This window comes from Eublepharis macularius, chromosome 15 (assembly GCF_028583425.1).
Source record: "Eublepharis macularius isolate TG4126 chromosome 15, MPM_Emac_v1.0, whole genome shotgun sequence".
Taxonomy (NCBI): Eukaryota; Metazoa; Chordata; class Lepidosauria; order Squamata; family Eublepharidae; genus Eublepharis; species Eublepharis macularius.
Genome location: NC_072804.1, coordinates 45,907,865 through 45,934,503, shown reverse-complemented (window position 1 = coordinate 45,934,503; position 26,639 = coordinate 45,907,865). Strand labels below are relative to the sequence as shown.

General features: G+C 46.3%; 2 protein-coding genes and 1 pseudogene across 2 annotated transcripts; 2 read left to right on the top strand and 1 right to left on the bottom strand.

The window, feature by feature from the left end:
- Nucleotides 1-260: 260 nt before the first annotated feature.
- Nucleotides 261-2,082, bottom strand: LOC129342938 (uncharacterized; annotated as a pseudogene).
- Nucleotides 2,083-2,130: 48 nt separating this feature from the next.
- On the top strand, nt 2,131-15,827 carry LOC129342937 (membrane-spanning 4-domains subfamily A member 8-like). The gene is made up of 7 exons (XM_054998895.1): nt 2,131-2,213; nt 5,584-5,721; nt 7,487-7,603; nt 8,507-8,563; nt 12,732-12,832; nt 14,242-14,470; nt 15,747-15,827. The coding sequence occupies exons 2-7, from the start codon at nt 5,611-5,613 to the stop codon at nt 15,825-15,827; spliced, it is 696 nt and encodes a 231-aa protein (XP_054854870.1). The 5' UTR covers nt 2,131-2,213; nt 5,584-5,610.
- A 1,692-nt stretch (nt 15,828-17,519) lies between these two features.
- LOC129343532 (membrane-spanning 4-domains subfamily A member 15-like) lies at nt 17,520-25,073 on the top strand. The gene is made up of 7 exons (XM_054999786.1): nt 17,520-17,712; nt 18,960-19,106; nt 21,468-21,584; nt 22,390-22,446; nt 23,536-23,703; nt 24,007-24,126; nt 24,819-25,073. Exons 2-7 carry the CDS (start codon nt 18,996-18,998, stop codon nt 24,897-24,899), a joined length of 654 nt encoding a protein of 217 aa, XP_054855761.1. The 5' UTR covers nt 17,520-17,712; nt 18,960-18,995; the 3' UTR covers nt 24,900-25,073.
- The last annotated feature ends 1,566 nt before the right edge of the window (nt 25,074-26,639 follow it).

Genomic DNA, 26,639 nt, shown 5'->3' with positions numbered 1-26,639 from the left:
CAACCAGATTTTCAGGATAGAAGCTTTCCAGAGTTAAAGCTCCCTTCTCCAGATACCCTGAAGTATATTCTCTGAAAATGTTGGTGGAACTAAACCCAGATTCTAGCCCCTTCTGCTCTAAGGACATAACTCCTCACTTTCCCTGAAGTCAAGCCAAAAGGCATGGAATCTCCTTGTATGTGGCTGCACCTCTCTAAAACTCGACATGCACTGATGTAACAATCCTACCTTTTTAGGCATATCCTTATTTAATCTTCATATTAAGGGAGTTCCAATCCAAGTCGCCCAACTAGCATATAGTTATCAGGAATTCTTTTTGTCTTGTGGATGTCTTCCAAACATGATCTCATATGGCAGCCAGTTTGGTGTAGTGGTTAAGAGCGTGAGACTCTAATCTGGTGAGCCGGGTTTGATTCCCCACTCCTCCACTTGAAGCCAGCTAGGTGACTTTGGGTCAGTCACAGCTCTCTCAGAGCTCTCTCAGACTCACCCACCTCACAGGGTGATTATTGTTGTGGGGATAATAATGAGACACTTTGTAAACCGCTCTGAGTGGGCATTAAGTTGTCCTGAAGGGTGGTATATAAATCAAATATTATTATTATTAAATACATCAGCTTCTGCAACTGCATGTGATTGATATTCCCAGGGGTCATTTTGTAGAAAAAGAGCTGCAGGAACTCATTAACATAACTCATCAGCACAGCTCATTTGCCTATGCCACGCCCCTTGACAATCACCAGAAGTGTCTCATTATCACGACTGATTTGCATATGCCCCGCCCCCTGAATCACCTATCCTGGCTGTTTTGGACCCAATCCTGGCCTTTTGGGGCCTGAATTGGGCCATTTTGGCCCCGATTCAGGCCATAACGGGCCCCAAATGGCCAAAAATCAGGTGGGCGGGGCCATGTGACATGTGACCATTTCGGAGAACTACCGGAACTGCGTTCCTGTGCGTTCCCCCTCAAAATGAGCCCTGAATATTCCACAGCTGGTGAATGACCACCTCACACTCCTCCAGTGTTGGTGAATTCCGCATGTGGGGTGGGAGTACATTCACCCAGAAGGGGTTCGATGAAGCTGCAGGGATTTTCATTTCCTTGGGTTTAGTTTGATGTGGAGATGGAAAAGATATTGGGGAGGTTGTTCTGACCGTCACAGACTTCTGTATTTCTGGGTGGAGGCCTCTCTACTGGGGTCTCCTCTTCTGAGCTGAGAGCCTCCGCTTCGCCTTGCATCACACTGGCGGCTGCGTCTTCTGCACTCTCCATTTTGTCTGAGAGCTCCTCACCCACTTGCTTCTTCCATGCTAGTTTTGCAGAACCTTCGCTTTCTGGTGCCTTCAGGCTCAAAGCTACCTTTTCAACAGAGCTACTCCTTTGGCAAGGCTTGGAAGACAGAACGCTGGGCGAAGCACGAACCTCTTCCCCAATCCACCTCCTTTCAGGGCCTCTTTTCCTACTGCTGGGCTCCAGTGGGTCTGATTTGGCCCTTCTCTCTTCCCCAGGGCAGTAAGCACTCCAAGCATTGCTATTTGGGAGCGCTTTTGCCCATGTGGTACTTGTAAGGAGATTCTCAGTGGCTCTAAAACTTGGTATCAAAGTCTTTATTTTGGATTCCCCAGAGATTTAGCCCCCTGAACAATATTCCCACCCGTGCCAACGCAAAAAGAATAAAACGGGAACTTCCCCCTGTGCTGTCAAACCAGCGATTCATCTATCCTGCGCTGCGCTTAAAAAAAGAGGAAAGGGGAAGAGAAGAAGGGGAAGGAGAGGAAAGGGAAGGAACCGCACCTGCCCTGGCTTCGACTCTTCTCCCCCTGGGAAGGGTGCCAACCCAGCGATAGAGAAGCATCTCCCTGGTGTGTCGCAGTGATTTCCGGCGCCAAAGCTCTGGGCTGTCCACCTGGTTGGACTCTTTTGTTTGTCCTCACCCCACCCCACCCCACCCCGCAGCTTTCCGCATGGGACGTCGCAAGTGAAAGCAAAGTCGCCTGCCCTTTCCAGCGCAAATCTTCGCGGATCAGAGATCCCGGGACCTCCGTGCCAAGCAAGGGGGCATCAGACTCGCCGCCCACCATCCTTGGAGAGTCTAGGCGGGGCACCCGAGCGGGGTCCTCCCAGGCGAAGATTCTGCTTGCCGGCCAAGATCTGCCCGGGGACGAAGACAAGTTTTTAAAGAAAGAGGAGGATTTGGGCTCTGGAGTCTCAGGTGAGTCCAGGTTGGGAGCACTGCCCCGTGGGCAGTCTCTGTGCACAATACAGCCAGGAGGAGGAGCGATTCCCAAAGAGGGGGTGGATTGGCCCCTGAGTCCAGCGCCTGGTTTCCCACAGATCAGAGGCAGGGGGACAAAGCACCCCTCATTGGGAGATTGAGAGGTATACTGCCTTGGAAGATGGAAGTTCCATTTTGCCTTCATGCCTCAGTGCCAGTCGTGGACCCATCTCCCTGCCTTGCCATCCCCTGCGCTCTCTTCCACCAGGCTTAGAAACAGACCCCAGGAGCCATTCACACTTTAGAGTTGTCATCTGCACCCCAAAGCCTAGAAGTCCATATGTCAAAGATGGGCCTTGCAAGAGAGCCACGGCTTCCTATGACATGTAGATTTGTTCTCTGATGTTACGTATGAAGTGGAAGATCAACCTGGATCAGGGACATCTTTTCCCTTGGAAGAGCTCCAGGGTCATTAATGGAGAAGTAAAGGCTGGAGGAGTGGCATCTGCCTGGCGGCAAGTGCTGCACCTGTTCGATTTCAGCCAGTTAAAAAAGCTCTTGAATGCTCGCAAGAAGGCTCTGATGAGGCCCAAAAGGAATGCCCTGTCCAGGAAGCAACAGGCATCTTACTTTTTATAGTGAGAAAGCAGAATGCGATAATGAGAGCTGCTGTACCATAGCAGTTGAGTGGTTGGGCTGCGAGTCAGCATTCTGCTGGTTCTATTATTGCCATAAGCTCAGCAGGTGGCCCTGAGTAAGCCAATCCTCTCAGCCTCAATTCCCTATCAGTATATAAGCACAGCTGTTTATTATTATTATTATTATTATTATTATTATTATTATTGATGATGATGATGATGATGATGATGATATAATAGATTTTATTTATTTATTTATTTCAAATTTGTATTCCGCCCTCCCCGCGAGTGGGCTCAGGGCAGATAACAACATATTTAAAATACAATTAAAAATTCATGTTCATTAAAAACAACACATTTAAAATGGGATGGAGGACAGCCTTCACAGGGAGGGTTTTATACATCCCTTTTTTTCCAGGCCAGCAGAGGCCCAGCCTCAGCCATATGCCTGGCGGAACAACTCTGTCTTGCAGGCCCGGCAAAAAGATAGTAGGTCCTGCCAGGCCCTGATTTCAGCAGACAGAGCTGTCTACCAGGTGGGAGCCAGGACCGAAAAGGCCCTGGCTCTAGTCGAGGCTAGGCGGGCCTCCTTGGGGCCAGGGGCCACCAACAGCTGTTTGTCCCATGATCGGAGTGTCCTCTGGGGAATATATGGGGAGAAACGGTCCTGTAGATACGCTGGTCCAGTCCGCACAGGGCCTTATAGGTCAATACCAGAACCTTGAATCTGATCCGGTACTCCACTGGCAACCAATGCAGCTCGTATAAGAACAGTGTTATATGCACCTTATTTGGCACTCTCGTAATAACACGTGCTGCTGCATTTTGTGCCAGCTGTAATCGCCGGGTCAGGCTCAAGGGCAGCCCCACGTACAGTGAGTTACAGTAATCTAGCCTACAGATGACCATTGCTTGGATCACTGTAGTTAAGTCACGGGTTGACAGGTAAGGGACAGGTTGCCTGATCTACCACAGATGGAAAAAAGATCAGTTTAACCTAAATGCCAGCCCCTCCCCCATAAGACACATAAACCTAGATGTTTCTTTACACATCAGGAGTGGTGTAGTGGTTAGAGTGCTGAACTAAGATCTGGGAGACCCAGATTCAAATCCCTTGTCTGCCATGGAAGCTTGTTGGGTGACCTTGGGCCAATCTCAGCCTAACCAACCTCAAAGGACTGTTGTGAGGAGAGAATGGAGGAGAGGCAAATGATGTAAGCTGCTTTGGGTCTCGCCCCTGAGGAGAAAGCAGAGTGGAAATGAAGTGAATAACAAAATAATCGTGAACCGTTGTCCTGTGTCCATAATCAATAATGTACAGAAGACCTGCTTCACTGGCTAACAAGCAATGGAAAGATAGGCTCAGGGCAATGTATCCTCCTGGTTATTAATAGTAGAGCATGCCCTCAAGTCAGAGTTGACTCATGGTGACGCCTGGTGGGGTTTTCATGGCAAGAGACAGACAGAGGTGGTTTGCAATTGCCTGCTTCTGCAACCCTGGTCTTCATTGGAGGTCTCCCATCCAATTACTTACCAAGGCTGACCCTGCTTAGCTTCTGAGATCTGACAAGATCAGACTCACCTGGGCTATCCAGGTCAGGGTAGCCACTTGGTTAAAGGCTGGTAAAGGACAAAAACCACTTGTGGAATGAACCAGAAGTGGTGTTCACAACATCCAGGACTGCAGAGTAGAAAACATATAAGAGAATGCCGTTCCAGTGCATCCCTGAAAGTTGAAGCAGGCGCTTCTGCTTTCCCCAGTGATGTTGAATGTGGGGCCAAGATTATGCCACACTGATTAACACAGAAAGCAAGGGTGTGGTCTTGTATATCAGCTTTGTGCTTCCTTGTCTTATTCCCAGAGTGAGGAAAGCATTGTAGGGAGGGAGAAATCTTGCACGCTGAAGGTTGCAAGATTCCAGTTTGCATTCAGGGTTCTGCCGAGCAAATGGTATTTATTCCAGATTAACAGGGGCAGTTGCCTCGAGACCTGCACTTGGGGGACCCCAACTGCTCACTGACTCAACAGCTCCCCTGCCAATGAGGGTGGGGAGAAGAAGAGCATGTTTCGGTTGCTGCCTGGCATTCCTCATCAGTTCGTTTCTTCCGGCAGCAGCAGCTCCTGCTCATTTGGCCTGGGGCAGAGCCACCCCTTGCTTAGTCCCGGGGTGTGTGGTCGTGGTTCGTGTAGTATGGGCAGTGATTCTAGGGCCTCACCCCGGACTTTTCCCCAAGACCCCAGAATCATTTAGACCGCCCTGTAACAGAGCCAAACTACAAGTGATGCCTGACACTAGATGGACAATTGTCAGCTTCCCTCAAGTTTTGATGGGAAATGTCGGCATCCTGGTCTTGCAGCTTGGCTCTCTGACTACTGTCCAATGGACTTTTCAACTGTCACTTGTCCAACATTCCACCAAGCTGCCTACATTTCCCATCAAAACTTGAGGGAAGCTGACAAGTGTCCCACCTGCGTCAGGCATCACTTGTAGTTTGGCTCACAGAATACAAAATTAGGATCTTTTTGTGGCTACAATGTTCCCTTCCCCTCTGCCTTGCAGCCCAGCAGCACAAAAAGTCACCTGAACTTCACTCCAAGAGTTGCAACCCCTAATATGAGAGGGGCCTTCCTTCCCTCCCACTCAAAAATATTCACCCTAATTTTGGTCTTTCCCTTCCCTTCGTTTCTCCATCTTCTCAACTTCTTCTGAATCCAAATTATCTTCCAGATCGTTGTCACTGTCTCATCATCTAACATGGACCTGAGGAGCTTAGCAGCACTGGAGTTCTCCTCAAACAGCATAATACACCCTTCTATGCCAAGACCGCTACAGAAATTTTATAGAGGGAAGCCGATGGCCCTGGGGGTGAGTATATGGCACAGAGTGAACTTCAGCATGCTTCCAAAGATGAAGCTCTTAGGATACTCATTCACCAACTCAGCAGGGTTGTCTACTATGGCTCTGTATGATTAATGTCACTGTCTTTGGATCTTTCCAACCATCCTCCATTGCAGGGGGATAAGTTTTTTGAAGTCCCTACATCCAACATGACCATTATCCTTCCCGATGTGGAGACACAGCAGAATTACTTGCTATTGAGAAAACTCCATGTTGCCCCTCTAAATGAGTCTCCGCTCTTTTTTTTTTGCCTTCTGCTTAGAAGAGCCCCATGGCGCAAAGTGGTAAGTGGCAATACTGCAGCCCAAGCTCTGCTCACGCGACCTGAGTTTAATCCTGGCGGAAGGCAGGTTCAGGTAGCTGTTGTGATGCGCTGTCCCCCCATGAGTCAGTAATGGCTTGGTGCTTGCACAGGGGACTACCTTTACCTTTTTAGAAGGTACACCTGGAACAAAAATTTACACAAAGAGGATGAGGACGGACTTGGGCAGGCAGTTCTTTTTAGGATATATAAAAATAACTTTGGAGGTGAATTGCACTTACAATTTTATCTCATAAAAAGCACATCTGATATCAGAAGTTGCTAAAGTACATTACATTGAACTAAGATCAATTAAAGACTTCTTGACTTTTCCAAGCTTACATAGACTATTCTGAGATGAGCTTTTTAAAGACCTGGATCTATTTTGGTTCAAACCCCTATCAGGATATTGAATAAATGAGTGACCTTGAGCCAGTGGCAGTCTAATCACCCTTGCAGGGGTGTTGTGAGGGTAAAAATATTTACAAATATGGAGAAACCACAGTCTTGAGGTCCTCAGCAGAAAAGGCAAGCTAAGAATGTGATAATAATAATAACATTTGATGTATATAGTGCCCTTCAGGACAACTTAACACCCGCTCAGAGCAGTTTACAATGTGTGTTATTATTATCCTCACAACAATCACCCGGTGAGGTGGGTGGGGTTGAGAGAGCTTTGAGAGAGCTGTGATTGACCCAAGGTCACCCAGCTGGCTTCAAGTGGAGGAGTGGGGAATCAAACCTGGCTCTCCAGATTAGAGTCCTGCCGCTCTTAATCTCTATGCCAAACTGGCTCCCATCGCAAACATCTGGATTTGCTGCTGGCAGGGAAGCGAATGACGGAAGTCAATGTTTACTTCCAGAGTTCCAGAGGAGTTAGCCGTGTTAGTCTGTAGTAGCAAAATCAAAAAGAGTCCAGTAGCACCTTTAAGACTAACCAATTTTATTGTAGCATAAGCTTTCGAGAATCAAGTTCTCTTCGTCAGATGCTCTTCTGTATTTGACCAGTCTCTGTAACATGCATCTGACGAAGAGAACTTGATTCTCGAAAGCTTATGCTACAATAAAATTGGTTAGTCTTAAAGGTGCTACTGGACTCTTTTTGATTTTACTTCCAGAGTGACTCTAAAGGTGCCCAGTAAAATAAGGACATATCTCCTTGTCCTGATCTCCTTGGAGGAAGAGTGAGATAAAAATGTATAGAAAGATGCTTCATTGACAGGTTTAGACCCCATGAAAACATTATGTCTTTGCATGGCTATCCAGTCTGGGTATTTGTGGCAGTATGCCATGCTTCACTTATGAGAATGTGCCGTTCCTTTCTCCCACCATACATGAAAGTGACCGCCATGCAAGCAACATGGTAGCCCTGTCTTAATTCATCTGTGGAAGGTATGATAATGCTAACTCCATTTGACTCTGTCTTGGCAGATAATACAGATACTTATTGGCATCCTGGAAATAGCTTTGGGGCTTGCGGCAGTCTTGGCAAAAGATCCCATTAATTATTTCTTTCACTTCACGACTCCATATTGGATGGGAAGCCTGGTAATTATCTACACACAAGTGTGGAAATAACACACTATCAAGGCCTTCACCCCACAAAGATCTATCCCAGTTTAGCACAATCGCTGCTTAATGCTTTGCAATGAATGTATAGCTATTGTGAATCAACTGCATTGATCAGATTTTACTAGAATTGTCACATACAAAGGAACTAGAAACTTGCCTATATAGTGGGCAGAAGTTATTGGAGGGCACCTGCAAGCTCTGCACTTGGATAACAGATGGGAGGAGCTTGGCAAAGAACTTCTGTATATCCGGCCAGTTTGGTGTAGTGGTTAAGAGCATGGGACTCTAATCTGGAGAGCTGGGTTTGATTCCCCACTCCTCCACGAAAGTCAGCTGGGGGACCTTGGGCGAGTCACAGTTCTCTGGAGCTCTCTCAGCCCCACCCACCTCACAGGGTGATTGTTGTGGGGTAATTAAGTTGCTCTGAGTGGGCATTAAGTTGTCCTGAAGGGCAGTATATAAATCGAATGTTATTATCATTATTATTATTTTGCATGAGTATATAAATGCAGTTAGCAGAAGGATTTGGGATTTTTTTTGTTATTATGCCACCTTTTAGATCTTATCACGGCAAAATTTTTAGTAATGCATGAAGTCCATTTCTCATTCACGTTCTGGACTTCATGAAATCTTCTGTGTTTCTGATCAACATCACCTACTATGGTTTGATGACTCTTTGGAATTCAAGGAATGGACACAGCTCTGTCTTTGGAGCTTGGGTCCTCTTTACAGTTTGAGGGACCTCCACCCAATGACCAAATGATTATCAGTCCTAGAGATCTCTGATCTAGTGGTTGGGTGGAATGGAGGCAGGGGGACAAAGACACACAGATTCAGGCCTTTTCATTCCTTCTGATCTCCTTTTCTCTTTCCCCACAGTACATCATTTCTGGATCTTTGTCTGTGTCCGCTGCTAAGGACCCCAGGATACCACTGGTAAATAACCAATTTAGGGGCTGGATGATGGGATCAGACACACTGGCACACAAACTGGCACAGAATACTGGCACACAAAACACAGAGGTTGAGTTTCTTGTTATTTACAATACATTTTTAAATTTCTTTCCCTGAAGTTTTCTTGAACAATGGCACTTTTGTCTTCAAATTACCTCGTGGATCACCTTGTGGCCTGGCAGTGGTATACGGATATACATCTGTTTCAGGGAAAATAAGAATATGAATCCTCCATTCATTTTCTTTTTTTGAGGCAAGACCAAATGAGAATGGAAATGAGCAAATTAATTGCATTATGTTTTATACTGTTGGTTTCAATGGAAAACATTCTCCCAGCAGTGATATTTGACGTTTCTGCGTAATATGGTATGTCAGAAACAGTGTTGCAGGTTTATGGAAAGTAGAGTTATGAATCTTTTGAAAAATGACATGCTGCAGCATCTCAAATCCTGCTTGTTCACATCACAGAAATAAGGAGAGACATTTATACTCCTGTGTATTCTCAGATAAACAGGAAGCAGTTTCGTTAACAAAAACAAACAGGAAGCATTCTACCAGTAACCAAAATAAACCATCTTTTATTTCTAGCATCTGTGAGCCAACAAGCCCGAAACTGACTCATTGACACCATTAAACATCAAATCAGATCTTTTGTTTCTTTTGCCTATAAAACTGGGACCCTTTGTCCAGTATCTCCAAAATCTGAGATGGATTATCCTTTATTTTATTTATGTTATTTATAGTCTGCCTTACTCACTGAGACTCAAGGCAGATTACACAGTATGAAATTAATACAATCAGTATCAAGGAGATTCCTATGTAGTATCAAGGACATTTCCATAAACAATGCCATAGGGTAAAATAAATATAAGCTTACAAAGGCATAGTATTATCAAGAATCTAATACAGAACTGAAGAAATGCTGAAACAGAACATAAGCATGAAGTGCAGGTAGCCCTTGTGTGTGTTATGTGCCGTCAAGTCGTTTCTGACCTATGGCGACTCTATGAATGAAAGACCTCCGAAACGTTCTATCTCTAACAGACCTACTCAGATCCTGCAAACTGGAGGATATGGCTTCTTTTATTGAGTCGAGCCACCTCGTTTTAGGTCTTCCTCTTTTCCTGCTGCCTTCCACTTTTCCTAGCATTATTGACTTTTCCAGAGAATCTTGTCTTCTCATGATGTGACCAAAGTATGATAGCATTTTAACTTCTAAGGAGAATTCCAGCTTGGTTTGATCTAGTACCCACTTATTTTCTTTTTAGCCATCCATGGTATCTGCAAAACTCTCCTCCAGCACCACATTTCAAATGAATCAATTTTCTTCCTGTGAGCTTTCTTTACCATCCAACTTTCACATCCATACATGGCAATGGGGAATACCATAGTTTGGATTATCTTGATCTTGGTTACCAGAGAGACATCTTTATCTTTAAGGATCTTATCTAGCTCCCTCAAAGCTGCTCTTCCAAGTCTCAATCTTCTTCTGATTTCTTCATTGCAGTCTCCCTGTTGGTTGATGATTGAGACAAGGAATAGAAAATCTTGAACAACTTCAATTTCCTTATTGTCAACTTTAAAATTGTGTAGTTCCTTGATAGTCATTACTTTTGTCTTCTTGATGTTCAGTTGTAATCCTGCTTTGGCACTTTCCCCTTTAACCTTCATCAGTAGTCGTTTCAAGTCTTCACTATTTTCTGCTAGTAATGTGGTGTCATCTGCATATCTCAAATTGTTAATGTTCCTCCCACCAATTTTCACTCCACCTTCTTCTAGATCTAATCCAGCTTTCCTTATGATATACTCTGCATAGAGGTTGAACAGGTAGGGAGATAATATGCATCCTTGTCTGACTCCCTTGCCAATTGGAAACCATTCTGTTCCCCCATATTCTGTTCTGACAGTAGCCTCTTGTCCAGAGTACAGGTTGCACATCAAAACAATCAGCTGTTGTGGAACTCCCATTTCTTTTAAGACTCTCCATATTTAAAGCAACAGATAATATATCAGGCAACACAGTGGTGAAGTTTATGGTCCGTATTTCATTAGCGAAGCATCTGAGACCCCCTCCCTACAATACTTTCCTCCTATCTGAGTAAAAAGCCTTTTTGAATAATTTGGTTTTGCATAATTTGAGGAAAGCCAGGAGAGCGGAGGCTCTCCTGACCTCCTCAGGCAGGCTGTTCCACAAGGTAGGGGCCACCACAGAGAAAGCCTATGTATGGGCTTTTGTTGATTTCGCAGGGTGGCACCTGCAGGAGCCCCTGTTCAAATGAGTGATGCTGTTGTGGAGGAACATAAGGAGGAAGGTGGCTCCATTGGTATGCTGGGCCAAGACCATGAATAGCTTTGCATGTGATAACCAATACCTTGAACTGAGCATGGTAACTGATAGGTAGCTGATGGAGTGATTGTAGGATGGGAGTGATATTCATGCTCCTGCTCGCTCCTGATAACAGTCAAGCTGCAGCATTTTGCACCTTTGTGCAAAAGTTCAGAAAAGAGAGAAGTGATTTGACTTTAACTAACTATAAATAAAAGCAAAGTTCCTATTTGCCTGAACTATAGGCAGGGATGATACCTAGAGTAAGGAAAACAACCACTGAAAAATCACACCAACTTGGACTGAAAGCAAAACAGATTAGGCCAGAAGTGTGCACGGCTTGAAAAGCAATGGAAAGTAAAAGGCATGGAGTTAAGAATAACAAATGGAACAAAAATGAGTGCAATCTCTTCAAAATGGATTTAAAAAACGACACTTCCCTGCTACTGTAATGGAGCAAGAGACTAAATTGGGTTGACATAAACAGAACACACATCCTGTCTTTTGAGTAACCAGCAAAGTCCCTTTGCATCTTGTTGGACTTTTTGCAAGTGTCCTATGCTCAGTCATGAAAGAGTTAAATGGTTGTTCTGTTTGTTTAGTCAGATAGCTAGTTAGCATAGGACCACTTAGGCTTCCAGAGAAGTTCCTGCCAGAGAAAGTGGGTGTCTTTAATCTTAATGAGGGAATCCGGGAATGTCTAGTGGATGAGCCAGTTTATTGGGGGGCAATTAGCTAGCAACATACACTAAGGTTTTATTGCTCTTTGTTCAGTCTGCTACAGTCCACTACTACTACTTCACTAGACCATGCAGTCTAAACTTTTCTCTCTCTAGGACTAGTTGAGACTATCAAGATGTAGTCAGAAACTGTTTGTTGTTTTTCCTACCAAATGTACCCTTTTTACCCTATTATGTAGTAAAGTATTTTTATAGAGCTAGAATCACAGAACTCTGTCTACTTATTTCCATTCTGCTAATATCAAACTCTGCAACTCTGCAAATTTATATCTAATTGCTGTGCAACTGCCAACACATCTCTATAGGAAATCCCTGGCCGTGTAGGCACAAAGATTTTTTAAAAGCCTTAAGCCCCTGGATGTATATGGAGCTTTTTGCACAGCTCCTGTTCTCTTCTGTTTTGTTTCAGGAGTTGGATTGGCTCAGTTCTCTATCATTCAAGTGTCTGTCTTTCCAAGGTACTCAGAGCCTTGCTACAAGTGACATTTTACACGTGAAGGATAAAGAATCATTTTCGCAAGTCTTTCTGGGAACTGAAGTTCCTCTCCCCTACTTCTTTTCCTTCTGTTCCTTCCCCTCGCTGCCTGAAGAGACAGAAAGCCTGCGGCAACAGCAACTTTTGCAAATTGTTCCTCCAGTCACAAGCCTGCTCTCAATGATCTTTGGGGCAGGCAGCTGCAACTTTCTCAGCTTTCTCCGGAGCATCCCCCCCCCCCCCAGCAAGACGATTTGCAAAAGCTGATGTTGATGTAGGCTCTCTCTGTCTCTTCAGGCAGCGAGGGGAAGGAACAAAAGGAAAAGGGGTCAGGGAGAGGAACTTCAGTTCCCAGAAAGACTTGCGAAAATGATCCTTTATCCTTCACGTGTAAAATGTCACTTGTAGCAAGGCTCTCAGATACATATTTCCAAGGTCTACCTTTGAATTAACCCCCGAGGTCTGCCACTGGGCACCATAACGGCAAAGGATAACTGAGGAGAAAGAGGAGGAAGTAGGAATGGAGTCTGTGGAGGTTGCAAAAAAGCAGAGCCTCTGGGGAAAGAGGCAGGGCCTCTTAAAGAATAATCGTTCGATTGCTCTTCATAGGTGAAATGCATGCTGGGAATGAACATCTTGAGTGCAGTGGGAGCTGGTGTCGGAATTGTGATGTTCTCCTTTTTAGTTTCAAGAACAACATACTACACTAGGTGAGATGAATACCCTAACGAGCAAATTGAACCACAAAGCTATTGTTATCCCTGACAAGAGTGTTCCTCATACGAGAACTGGGCTGTGAGAAGCTCATCCATTGTGAAGGACGGAGGAACGCAGTCCTTGGTCAGCTCCGGAGAACGTTCTCTATGGTCTCATAATTCCCAGTGTGAGCCCCAGAGAGTTCAACGACACTTTGGGGTGTCTGTGCAGAACTCAAGCAGTGGAAGTTGACTAGGACAACAGTGCGATCTCCACATTTGCGTTGTTCATCATCCAAAAGAAAAACATGATTACTGAACATCACCCCTCCAAAGCCAACCCCAAAACTTCTTTTCACCCCCTGCTCCTGTATTCCTTCTTTCTCACCTTTTTCTTCCCAGCTCTGCCTCTCTGTCTTCCCTCCTCTGATTGCATTCGCTCACCCACCTTCCCTGTTTCCCCCAGAAGTCTTCTCTTTCAGTGCCCTTCAGTCCTCCAAGGGTTTTCTCTATGGTTTTAACACAAGCCTGTTTGTGATGCTTCCCCAACATCTGTGTTTACTTCTGGTTATACCGTTGGAGGCAAGAAGCAAGCTCCCATGGCCCAGAATTAGAAGAACAGCCATAGGTGGCTTTTGACCTTCACCATCAGTACCACTGAGAGAGGAGGCAGAGGAAACCTGGTGCTCTGCGCTACTGTCTCCGTGATGGTGAGAATAGACACATGCAGATGAGTCCACATTAGAGATGGACACGAACCGAAATATGAATCAAAGTTTGTCATGAACTGGGCCCGTTCGTGGTTTGCGAACTGGCGGTTCATCAGACCCCATTTCTGACAAACCGCCACAAACTTTAGGCTGGTTCGTTTGGTTCGTTTTTTGTTTCATCATTGCAACAGCCTGGCTCTGATCAATCAGTTTCCTAGGCAACAGGGGATGGACTTCTTGCAGGCCTTCTGCTGACCCGGAAATGGCCTTCTGCTGGCCTGGAAGTGACCTTCTGCTGTTCCAGAAGTGACAACCTGTGTGTGATGTTTTCACAAAGCAAACAAACCAGGGGCAGGTTCATGAAAGTTCGTGGTTTGTGAAATGCAATGAACCACGAACTACATGGTTCTTTTTTTCTGGTTTGTGCCCATCTCTAGTCCACATACAAATAGTCTGGTTTGTGCCCATCTCTAGTCCACATACAAATATGATAAAATAAATAAAAATAAATAAAAAAGAGATCCCATGAAAGCAGAGCGCACCTGCTCCGTTTGTGAGACAGCTGGCACATAGTTGCAAGACCAGACCTAAACTTGCACAAACACTCATAAGTCATGCCATGTATTTCTGTCCTGAGTTAGGGGCCTAAGTCTCCCAGGCAGACCAGCCATGCTTCTCTAGAGCTCTTCAAAGAATGATCCTCCTCCCTCTTAGGATGGGGGCAGCCACACCATATAATGGTGCTTATCCTCCTGTTATGACAGTTGTGTTTCTAGACGTAGCAATAAAGAAGTCACTGAAATGGAGGCTGTGCTTCTCCAGCAGACTTATGCACTATGTGGCTGCTATTCTCCTGGCATTCACCATCCTGGAGTTCCTCATCGCCGTCACCAGTGCTGGATTTGGTTGCTCCAGCATGTGCCGAAATGCCTACAATGAAATGGTAACTGCCTGTACGGGGAAGTCAAGTTGTTGTAATAAAAGCAAGGGTGGTGTTCTGGAGGGGGGGGTTGTTCTGCGATCCCTTGAAGGGGACATGGTGTTCAAACCAGGTGGGATCTGAGTCCAGGACATTTTCCATGTTCATTCTTTCCTTTCCACCTCCAATGGCTCATTGGGCCAGTCAGTGACCATGACCTTGGCCTTAGGCAGGCAACCTCAGCAGCCCACCCTTTTAAAAAAGAGGACCGCTTCGAACAATGACTTTTTCACTGTATGTGAGCATGATGGGAAATGCACTCTTGTAGGGAAATCAAAATGAGCCAGGGCTCATTTCAAGGGGGAATGCACAGGAACGCAGTTCCAGCAGTTCCCCAAAGAGGTCACATGTCAGGTGGCCCTGCCCACCTGACTCTCGGCCATTTGGGGCCTGTTTCAGTCTGGATTGGGGCCAAAACGGCCTGGATCGGGCCTCTGACGGGTGGTGGATCACTCTCCCACTCATCAGCGGCCTGATCCTGAACATTTTGAGCCCCCTTTCAGCCATTTTCAGCCCCTTTTGCCATTTTGGGCCCAATTTTGGCCCTGAATGGCCAGGATTGGGTCCAAAACAGCCAGAATAGGTGATGTCAGGGTGTGTGGCATATGCAAATCAGTTATGCCAATGACACACTTCCGGCGATGGCAGGAGGTGTGACATATGCTAAAGAGTTATGCTAATAAGGTATGCTAATGAGTTCCTCCAGCTCTTTTTCTACGAAATGACCCCTGGACAGAGCCATGCTTGGGTGTTCTGAAGTCGTTATAAAATGCTAAAGAACGTTTCAGGAAAGATGCCCTTAAGAGGCAGGTGAATGGATCCTTTGGGCTTTCTCAAAGGCGCATGATCATAGGAACAGTCAGTGATGTGAAGGCAAAAGAGTCATGGACACTTGTGGCTTTGTTTCATCTCATGATGAGAAGAAAAAATGTAGCAAGCTGCTTGGAACCATATAAAATGCCTCCAGTGTCTGGAATTAGCCTGCAGGCTGCCTTCCCTAACCCAAATCATCTAAATGCATAGTTAGGGCAGGTCATGTGCAAATCCGTTACACTTATGATCACTGCTGTTTGGATCATGATGTGCCCTGAGCATGGAGGCAGAATAATTCAATGCAACCCCAAGAGCTATTGAAGGAGGCAAGCCATTCCAGAGAGCTTAATAGCCAAGTCTGAACTTCTGCATAGCTGTAAACCTGGCCTCTTCTCTTATGTTGAGTGGAGTCTTTTCTTTCTTTCAGACAGTAGTGGTTTTTCAGAAAACTGCAGAGGCAGCCTCTCCTGCTGTCCCAGTTCCAGCCAAGGAGGATGAGGCATCGTGACGGGCTCCTTCTTCTTTTATCCTAAGTGGACTTTTTAGTGAACTTGTCCTCTTTCTACTACCCTTTGAAGCTAGGGCTGATAACTCAAGGTCATTTTCCTTGCTGTGTTTTTTGGTAAGCAGCTAGACTTTGATTTTTTCCCCCTTTGCCAAATGTTCTCATCAAATCAGCAAACTGGCTTGCTTAAAAATAAATAACTAAAAAGCATGGTGTTCCCTTCCTTGATAGCATTTGAGTTTCCTGTTTCCAATCTTTTATGTTAATGTTGTGCTGCTATAGAACATCAAGTTGGCCTTCTGAAAATATAGATACATTTCTGGCTGCCCCTGGCTATCCTATTCTCTCTCTGTATCCAAGGACTGGAAAATTTGAGATGAGCAAGTCTAGCATCTGAACCCATCCCATCTGTCACTTGGGTAGACTAACTGTGTGTCTATGTTTCTAATTCTTGCTTTAATTTTACTTGCATTTTTCATTCATTCATTCATTCATTCAATTTTTATACTGCTTCTCTTAAATTAAGCAGTTAAAACCAATACAAAAATATAATATTCAATAAAATCACAATAAAACAACAGCCCAATACAAATACTTAAAACTACTCTAGTCCCAACTGCCACCTATAAAATCCTGCAAATAATATAATAATTGCAGGTAGATAAAATGCACAGCAATTTGCTCTTCTACTACAAAACAACATGGCTACCTGCCCCAAAATCGTCAGTAGATTGCTTTATGTGCCCCCAGCCTCCAGCAACGACTGAGATATTCTACAAACAGCCAGCAATAATAACAATAACAATATTGATGATGATAATCTGCCTTTCTCACTGAGACACAAGGTGGATTACACAATGTGGTGGTGGAGAGTGCCCTCAAGTCATAGCTGACTTATGGAGACCCCTTTTGGGGGTTTCATTGCAAGAGACTATCAGAGGTGGTTTGCCACTGTCTGGCTCTGCAGCCCTGGTCTTCTTTGGAGGTCTCCCATCCAATTACTAACCAAGGCTGACCCTGCTTAGCTGCTGAGATCTGATCAGGCTCACCTGGGCTATCTAGGTCAGGCCAGACTACGCACTATGTACGGTCAATTTCAAAGACATTTCAATGCACATGTAATAGGCTATGAAAAATGAAATCCTGCCCTCAATTCATAGCTGACTTATGGCGACCCCTGCTGGGGTGTTCATGGCAAGCGACTAACAGGTGGCTTGCCGTTGCCTGCCTCTGCAACCCTGCAAATTTGCAAAGATTTAACAACAACACAAATACAGACGGCATCATCTTGGCAAAGCTGGCGCTCTCCGCCTCTCCTTTCCCAGGCGCTCAGCCCCTGCGTTGCAAACTCGAGGGACCCGGGCTTCTCCGCTCCTCTGCCCCGGTTCGGTTGCCATGGCTCCGCATCGGGAAGATCGCGGCGGAGATTTTTCTAGCGAGGCTTCTGCGCTTAGCGATGCGATCCGGGGGCTGCCCTCTCTCCCTCCCTCCCTGGACCGCGAGCCCGGTGGCCTCCGAGCAGAGAGCGCACTCCCCCCAGAGAATCGCAGCTCCATCTTAAGAAGGGGGCGTGGGCTCTCCGCTGCCCCTGGACTCCGATCTTGCCGCTCCACCTCGGTCAAGCTGGGGTGCTGCCGAGCCCACGCCCACCCGTGGTCAACATCCCCGTAGCCCCTCCTCTGCTCCCGCCCCCGTCCGGGGCGTCTGGAGCTGCGCTCGGAGTCCCTGCTAGGACTCAGCCCTGGAGCAGCTGTGGGGGAAACGTTGCCTCCTGCACCGGCGTTGTGGATCAGGGTGAAGAGGATAGAGCCTGTGTCTGGCTCCCGAGGAGGTTTTTCGTCCTGCTCAGCTAGGGGAACAGAGCTGCCTGCCTGGCCTGCTGGTGTGGGTGAGTCCTCAGGTTGCTGTGCGGTCGGCAGCAAATGGAGGCGGTGGGCAGATTTCCAAGACCAGGGGTGGGGGTTGGTTTGGCCCTAGAAGGGTTGTCAAATGTGGCTAAGGGAATTCCAGAAGCGTTAGAGGTGGAGCTCAGATACAGCATGGAGGGGAGGGAACTGGATGTGTTTGTGGGGGGTGCGATTCCACCCTCTGAAGTTGCCATTTCATCCAGAGGGAAGTCTGGAAATCAGTTGCGATTCCAGGAGATCACCAGCCCCCACCTGGATGATGGCAACCCCGCAAGATCCAATCCATGCCCCCACCTCGGCCACTGCCCTGCTGCCAATAGGTCAGCAGGCAAGGTGCAAAGTCTCTCTCTGCTTCGCTGGTTCAGTTTCTGCCTGCTGCTGAAAGTGAGTTCAAGCTCAGAGGAAGTTTGGTCGGAGTGGGAAAGGACCAACCCTTCCAAGAACCCCTTGCAAACCTAGTTTGTCAGAAAGCAGAAGGAGACCGCTGGGCCCTTCCAAAGGCCACCCACGCTCTGTGGATCCCAGAATCAGTTCCCCTTAATATCTTAAACCAACTTGAGGGATGCGGCCAAGGTTGTGGTCCTTGTACTCTCTCTTCATCAGTTAGGGGGAAAAAACCTGTGCCCCCTTCTGTACCCATAATCAAGAACACCCCAACTTTACTAATCAGCATGCAGTCCATGGGGTGGAGGTGAATGGATAAACACCCCTTAGAGGAGGTCACCACCAAAACTGGGAAAGGAAAGGGAGGGGGAAAGAAAGGTTTTGTCCATCTTTACAGTGCATCCTTGAGAAATGTAGGATTCTGCCTGTGAGACTAAACAGCGCCCCCGTTGATTAGCACAGAATACCAGGGTGTGGTCCCGTGTCTTTTGCACTGATCTCTGGATCAGTATTCAGGCTCCAAATCTTACTTAGAGAATAGAAAAAGGATTGGGATTGTATGCTTGGAGATGTGACGAGAGTTGCAAATTGAGGTCATAGCTGTGCCAAGCAACTGTTATTTATTAATTAACCAATTAATCCTCCTTGCTTGCCTTATCACCCAGTGACACAAGAGGTCATATTCCAGTCCCTCTCCTATTGCTGCCTCCCCCGTACAAGAGGATGCATGCTTCGTTCTTCTAAGATGGATCCTCCTCAAAAATATTTCCTCTAATTTCTGTCTTTCTTTCCCCTCCACTTCTCCATCTGCTCAACCTCTTCTGAACCCAACAATCTCTTCCAGATCCTAGTTGCCATCATAAGCTTCTTGCTAGCCACCATGGACCTAAGTAACCCTGCAACACTGGCGTCCATCTCAAGTAGCATAACAAGGCCTTCTATGCCACGGCCACTGAAGAACCTGTATAAAGGTGAACCAATGGCCCTGGGGGTAAGTAAGGAGCACAGGGGAAACCCTAGCATGCCCCTAGAGAAGATGAAATGGCTCAGGCTCCTTCCCTCAATCAGAAAGAGTGTCTGTTGTGTCTCTGTATGATTTGTGTCTCTGTTCTTGCCTCTTTCCAATCATCCTTCATTGCAAGTATCCCTACATCAGGAGTAAGGGGATTATTAAATCACTCCTGGTGCAGATGTACAGTGGAATTACCTGCTGTGTGAGAAAGCTGCATGTTATAACCCTGCATGAGTCCTTGTTCTGGACTTGGTCCTGCTTAGGGACACATAGAACAATGATTCAGACAGATACACATGCAAATATACACATGGGGAAGGTTTGTTTTTAGGCTGTGTAAAAGAACTTGTGTTCATGAGCTGAACCTTCTATCTTTGCCCCCCCTAAACTGTACCTCAAGTAGCAAAAGTTTTGGAAATCCATTGAAATTAGGACTTTGCCCATCTAATGGCTCTTAGATTTAGAGCACTTGGCTTTAGCCTTTTAAAGGATTGGGGAATCCTGGGTTCAAATCCATTTTCGGCTATTAAACTAGTGAGGGACCTTGAGCCAGTCACGTTCTCTTTGCCTGACCTCACAGGGCAGTTGTGATGATGAAATTGGGAGGGGAACCACATACAAAGACTTGAGGTCTTTCAAGGAAAAGGCAGTTCAGGGCTGCCGTAAGCATATAAATGTCTGAATTCATTACTGGCTAGGAGCATTCTGACCAAACTGATTATGTATTCTTAGAGCAGAACCACAAGTGACAAAAGGCACAGGTTGGACACTTGTCAGCTTCCCTCAAGTTTTGATGGGAAATGTAGGCAGCTTGGCGGAATGTTGGACAAGTGACAGTTGAAAAGTCCATTGGACAGCAGTCAGAGAGCGAAGCTGCAAGACCAGGATGCCTACATTTCCCATCAAAACTTGAGGGAAGCTGACAAGTGTCCAACCTGTGTCATTTGTCACTTGTGGTTCTGCTCTTAGTGCACTGCTAGGTGAGCCCAGACTAATAAACATTTAGTTAATGGAAGAGATTGTATTTATCTATTTATTTTGCAGAAAACCTTTTCCAAGATACAAACTGTGCTGGAGAAAAGCAGCCACTTGCTTCTTGTTTCAGTTCCTCTTGGCAAATGTTGGTTCATCAGTTCTGCGGGTGATTAATAAAAACAAACCAAATGAACTTCCTTGTAGGTAACAGAGGCAGCAAAGCTCTGAATACCCTTGCTGGAGGGGCAGCATCAGGGACAGGCCTTCGTCTCTCTGCCCTGTTAGTTGGCCTCTCTGGAACAAGTGGCTGGCCACTACCTGAGACATGATACTGGACCACTGGTCTGGTCTACCAGGGCTTTCCTTATAGGACTTGCCCTTATCTGTTCCCAAGAAGAACTGATGAGAGAGCACTAGGCATCTCACATTCAGAACTTGACAGGGAGAGAGCCACACAAAAACTGGCACCTGGTAGTCAGAGGTATACTGCCTTGGTACATGGAGGTTCCATTCTTAGTGAATGTGGTGACATGTAACAAACTTTTCCTCCATAATATATGTGGCAAGGATAAAACTGACTTCCATTTGCCAGTGGGCATATATTGTCAGTGTCAGCTTAATATAAGATGGGATGGACAGAATTGGCATTTGCTTTCTTCCTGTATCCCCTCTGTGTAAAGATGTAGCAGACATGAAGTTAACTTTCTAGAGCCAGAACCAAGCCCCCTCTCCTTTCTTTTCTTCTGCTACACCGCTTCAGAGTTCCACTGTGGAACTGCAGAGTTCCACTGCAGAACTCTTCACTATCTACATATATTCTGTGTGAACCTTGGGTGTGTTTAGGTGGGTAGATGTGTTGGTCTGCAGTAGAACAGCAGGGTTTGAGTCCAGTGGTTTGAGACCAACGAGTTTCAGAGTATAAGCTTTCAAGAGTCAGAGCTCCCTTCTTCCGACATCTGAAGAAAGGAGCTCTGACTCTTGAAAGTTTACACTCTGAAAGCTTACACTCTGAAATTCTTGTTGGCAGGGCTTTTTTCTGGGAAAAGAGATGGTGGAACTCAGTGAGTTGTCAGCATAGGAGGCAACTCCTGGCAGGAGGTGGTGCCCCTGGTACCACATGTGTACACTGCTGGTGCAGAGGGCAATCTAAACTCCCCTCTGTCTGGAGATCAGGGGGCGGGGCCACCGGCCATGTGACCATTTTCAAGAGGTGCTGGAACTCCGTTCCACTGCATTCCAGCTGAAAAAAAGCCCTGTTTGTTGGTCTCTAAGACGCCACGAGACTCAAGTCCTGCTGCTCATTAGGCTGTGGAACTTACAATATTTATGATGACGCTAACACATCTTTTGACTCTGTCTTGGCAGATCACACAGATACTTATTGGAATTCTGGAAATTGCTTTTGGGCTTGTGATAGTCATAGCAGATCGTGATCATTTCCCTCATACTCATATCGTAAATCCATACTGGACTGGAATCCCGGTAATTATTCACATGCATGTTTGGAAGAAGCAGCCCTAAAGGCATTCATCCCACAAAGGACCATGCTTTGGAGAGTCCAGCCTTCCTAGTTCAGTCCAGTAGCTGTTTAAAGCTGTGTAGCTGTAATGGATCAATTGCACTGATAAAGTTTGACTAGGCAACAACACACAAAAAAGGAACTAGAAGCTTTCCTTAAAGATAGGAAAGCTTCATTTCCCATAAAACTAAATTCTGGACTGAATGCAATATTTGGCGGGTTTTCTCTGGTTGCATGGAATCTTGGAACCCTCCAAACATGGTGACATCTGAAGGGCTCCTAGGAAAGTGGGTAGAGATTATGGGGGGGGGGTCACCCCATGCTCTACCCTTAGATATGAGCAGCACCTTGACAAAGAACTTTCTGTATAGCAGCACAATTTTGTGCAATGACTATATATGATTGCAATTAGCAGATGGATTGGGGATATGACCCAACAGGTCATCAATTTAGAATTATCATCAAGGTAGAACTTTCAGAAATGTGTGATGTCCCTTTTTCATTCATGTTCTGGGCTTCATGAGATCTTCTGTGCCCCATAATCTACATCACCTACCATGATTTGATTGCTCTTTGGAATTCAAGGACATGGCTCCATTTAAGTATCTTGGGTCCTCTTTATGGTTTAGAGGATCTTCACCAGATGATCAAATGATTTCCAGTCCTAGAGATCTCTGATCTAGTCATTGGGAGGAATGGAGGCAGGGACACAACAAGATTCAGATCTTTGCATTCCTAAGTTCTGACCTCCTTTTCTGTCTCCCACAGTACATCATTTCTGGATCCCTGTCTGTGGCAGCGGCCAAGGACTCCAAGTTATCAGTGGTAACTAACCAATTTGGGACTTGGATGATGAGACCAGATACCTACCATCTGCCTGAATTTTTGCAGGGATAATCATCATAGCAAATGACACAGCCATGGAAAATCTCGTCCAAATTGGATGAAAAAACAGAAGTTGTCCTAGGTAGCTCCAGGACTTTTTTTCAGCTGGAACGTGGTGGAACGGAGTTCCGGCACCTCTTGAAAATGGTCACATGGTTGGTGGCCCCAGCAGCATGGAGGGCAATCTAAACCCCCCTCTGTCTGGAGATCAGGGGGCGAGGCCACTGGCCATGTGACCATTTTTGCTGAGGGCGATTTAAACTTTAAAAATCTCCCCCCCTGTTCCAGCTGACCCAAAGTGATGTCATTGTGTGGTCCTGAGTTCCACTACTGAGTTGCACCACCTCTTTTCCCAGAAAAAAAGCCCTGAGTAGCTCCATCCCATCAGGCCTCAGAAGGTAAGCTGGGCCAGCCCTGATTAGAACTAGGAGGGGAGACCACCAAGAAGGTCCAGGATTGCTATTCAAAGGCAGGGAATGGTCAACCATCTCCAGTTCTCTTTTGCCTTGAAAACCCTACAGGGTTGCCATAAGTCAGCTGCAACTCAATGACCAAACCAAAAAACCAGAAAAACAAACCCATTTTCGCACCTGTATCTCATCGAAACCAATGCAAAATGAAACAAATTATGGGTTCAATAACAAAAAACGATTGAGATCTTTTGGACCTTTTTGCTTCTCTATAGGAACATCTGCATTATGTAGCATAGTTATAATAAACCCCCTGACATATGCCAGGAAGGAGAGAGGAAAATTTAGACATTCCTCTTCATGGACCCTGTTCTCCTTCGATTCAGGCCTTGGGATTTGCTCCATGTAGGAAGGACCCACAGCTCCATCTTCTACATTTCAAGTATTTCTTTTTCTGAGGTGCCCAAAAATGGATCCCAGGTCTGCCTTTGAATTGTTCCTGCTAGGGGATTGCTAGTGGTTGCCATAAAGGGCAAAGAGAGCTAAGGGGCGAGAGGAGGAGGTAGACAGGAATCTGGAAAGAGCTTGGCAGAATTCATGGCTTGATTTCTCCCCATAGGTGAAAGGCATGCTGGGAATGAATGTTGTGAGTGCCGTGGCAGCTGGCATTGGGATTGTGATACTCTCCGTTTATGTAGCATATCCAAGATACCATTACATGTGCGACTCATATTATACAGAGCACGTACCAGAGGAAATTTGCCATGAAGCCATTATCATCCCCCATGTAAGTGTGCCATGTTGGAGAACACGGCTATGGCCAGATTATCCAATCTGAAAAAGAGAGGAGAAATGGAAGTGCGACTCATCCCACACAGCTTTGGGGTGTTTGTGAAGAACAAATGTGGGGTTGGGCCTCATGTTGCCAGAGGGACCCACCCACTGTGCTTCTCCAGAGCCTGTAAGAATGGAGTTCCTCCCAACTGGGACAGGTGCAACATCTGTATCATGCAGTCGTTCTTGGGACAGCTGTGTTTGTGTAGGTGGGAAAGCAAGGGTCATTGAAATGGAGGTTGTGCTTCTCCGACAGGCTGTCATGTTCAACATGAGTGTGATTCTCTTGGTGTTCACCATCCTCGAATTCGTCATCGCCATCACTGGTGCTGCCTTTGGGTGTGCCAGCATTTGCCGGAATGCCTACAGCGAAACGGTAATTGCCTATACTGGGGAGTCAAGGTTACACAATGAAAGGAGGAGTCTCCAGGAGAGGAGATTGTTCTGTCCTAGGGGAGATGGGGGTGAAAATAGTATTCTACTCAGAGGTGGGAGCTGGATCCAGGATGTCTCCCCCTCCGAGGACCCATTAAGGAGTAAAGCAGGCGTGGAGGCAGAGACTTTGGCCTGCAAATGTGGATCTCAGCAGCCCATCCCACACTCCCATCTAAAAGGGAAAGCAGGTAGACATGATTACTTTCCTTTCAGACCACTTAGGTGGTCTGCAGTCATTCTCAAGAAGTGCTATAGAATGTTTGAGGAAAGATGCCCTTAAGAGGCAAGCGAATGGACCCTTTGGGCTCCCTAAAAGGAACATGATCATAAGAGCAGTGATGTGAACACAAAAGAGGCTTGGACGCTTGGAGCTTCGTTTCTACTCATGGGCAAAAGTGAGGAGGACAAACGTAGTAAGCTGCTCAGAACCATATAAAATGCCTCCAAGGTCCAGATCTAGCCTACAGGCTGCAGAATCAGTGCTGTTGTGAGGCAGAATAATTCGATGTGATGCCCAGAGCTATTGAAGGAGTCAAGCCACTCCGGATAGCGTAATAGCCAAGTCTGAACCCTGGAGCAGTGGTAAACCTGGCCTCTGCTCTTGTGTTGAGTGGGGTCTCTTCTTTCTTTCAGACTGTAGTGGTTTTTCAGAACACAGACCAGGGGGCTCCTCCTGCTTTCCCAGGACCAGCCAAGGTGGATGAGGTACCCTGAGCATCCCTGACCTCCTTCATTCCTGATCTAATATTTTGGACTCCCTTTTGACGAAAGGCTAATTGCACAGCATGTCTTATCAGGCAGAGGATTTGCTAAACATCTTAACTTTTTTAAAAAAATGCAAAATATTGTAAATAAACCAGCAAAGTGGCTGGATTTTTAAAATAAGAATTACAAGTGGTTTCCTTGTTTATTATTTGGGTTTCCTCTTTCCAGTCCTTTACGGTAATGTAATACCGGTACATTACATCAAGCTTGCCTTCTGCAACTGTAGTTATGTTCCTGGCTGCCGCTGGAAATCCTATTCACTCCTAGTATGGGGACTACAGGATTGGGGGGAAAAGTTTGGTCTTTAACCAGTTTGCATTGCAGTTTGAAGGAGGCAGAAAAACTGTGGATACATGAGAGCAAATAAATGCATTTTCATAATGGAAAAAACTTCAAAATAAAACATATGTTACTCATATACAATCAAGGCATGTTTAGTCAGAATTCATCTCTACTAAACTTAATAGGGTCATTCCTGGACTATTGTACATAGATAGGAGTGCAGTCAGAAAACTAAATATTCCAAGACTATAACAGCAATACAGATATCCTAAGGCTATTTGTTTGAAAATGTTAATGGACATTAGGCAGCCCTGATTCAGGCCAAATCAGGCAGCCATGGAGCCCGAGAATGCTGCAGGGGGGCAGAAAGGGCCCCAGAGTGCTCCTGCACCCTGCAGCTTTCCAATTAGGCACTGATTCGGGTGGCTGCAGAGGCCAGGAGTACTTCTGGCGGGTGGAAAGTGCCCTGGAGTGCTCCTGTGCCCCGCAGCCACCCAATTTAGGCCCGATTTGGGTGGCTGTGGAGGCAGGGAGCACTGACAGGAGGCAGAAAGGGCCCTGACGCACTCCTGTGCCCTACAGCCATCTGATTCAGCCCCGATTCTGAAAGCTGCAGAGGCCAGGAGCACTGCCAGGGGGCAGTCCCAGTGAGGGGTGCGAGTGCTGCCATAATCAGGCCAAGCCCAGTGACGGGAGGAGTGGGATGACCTGTGGAGCTGTTCCTGGCCCGATCATGGCTTGAAGGGCTTTGCAGGTGGGTGGGCCCTCACCTCCCGGGTGCTGGCCAATCATAGCGGGGAAGTACTGGGAAGCAGGCCTGTCCATCCTGCTGCCCACCCACCCCAGACTGGGTGAGGAGGGCTGTGCAAGAGGGCAGGCCCTTCCCGTCCCGGTGCCTGCCGATCGTGGCAGTGAAGTGCTGGGAGGTGGGCCCATCCATCTTGCTGCCACCCCTCCCCGATAGGGGTCAAGAGGGCTGTGAAGGTGGACCCGTCCTTCCTGCTGGTGCGCAGACTGTGCCTGTGCCACATAAAAAGTGAGTCATCACCAACAGAGCTCACCTTTTATGTAGTAAGATTATCCCCGCAACAATCACCCTGTGAGGTGGGTAGAGCTGAGAGAGCTCTGAGAGAGCTGTGACTGACCCAATGTCACCTAGCTGGCTTCAAGCAGAGGAGTGGGGACTCAAACCTGGCTCTCCAGATTAGAGGCTTGCTGCTCTTAACCACTGTATGAAACAATATTGGATACATGGAAGAATATTAGATAGCAAAAGCGTGCCGGAATAGTTCTGCCTTACAGAACTTGGCATTGTGATGTTTCTAGAGGAGTTCTGAACTTTGTCCAGTCTGTAAGTTAAATCTTGGAATCTTGAGAAATGGCACCGAGCACCTTCATGAAATGTTT

Coding starts and splice junctions, on each gene's coding strand:
- LOC129342937 (XM_054998895.1), top strand. CDS start 5,611: ATGGACCTGAGGAGCTTAGCAGCACTGGAGTTCTCCTCAAACAGCATA. Junction 5,722..7,486: donor GGAAGCCGATGGCCCTGGGG/GTGAGTATATGG, acceptor CTGTCTTGGCAG/ATAATACAGATACTTATTGG. Junction 7,604..8,506: donor CATATTGGATGGGAAGCCTG/GTAATTATCTAC, acceptor CTTTCCCCACAG/TACATCATTTCTGGATCTTT.
- LOC129343532 (XM_054999786.1), top strand. CDS start 18,996: ATGGACCTAAGTAACCCTGCAACACTGGCGTCCATCTCAAGTAGCATA. Junction 19,107..21,467: donor GTGAACCAATGGCCCTGGGG/GTAAGTAAGGAG, acceptor CTGTCTTGGCAG/ATCACACAGATACTTATTGG. Junction 21,585..22,389: donor CATACTGGACTGGAATCCCG/GTAATTATTCAC, acceptor TGTCTCCCACAG/TACATCATTTCTGGATCCCT.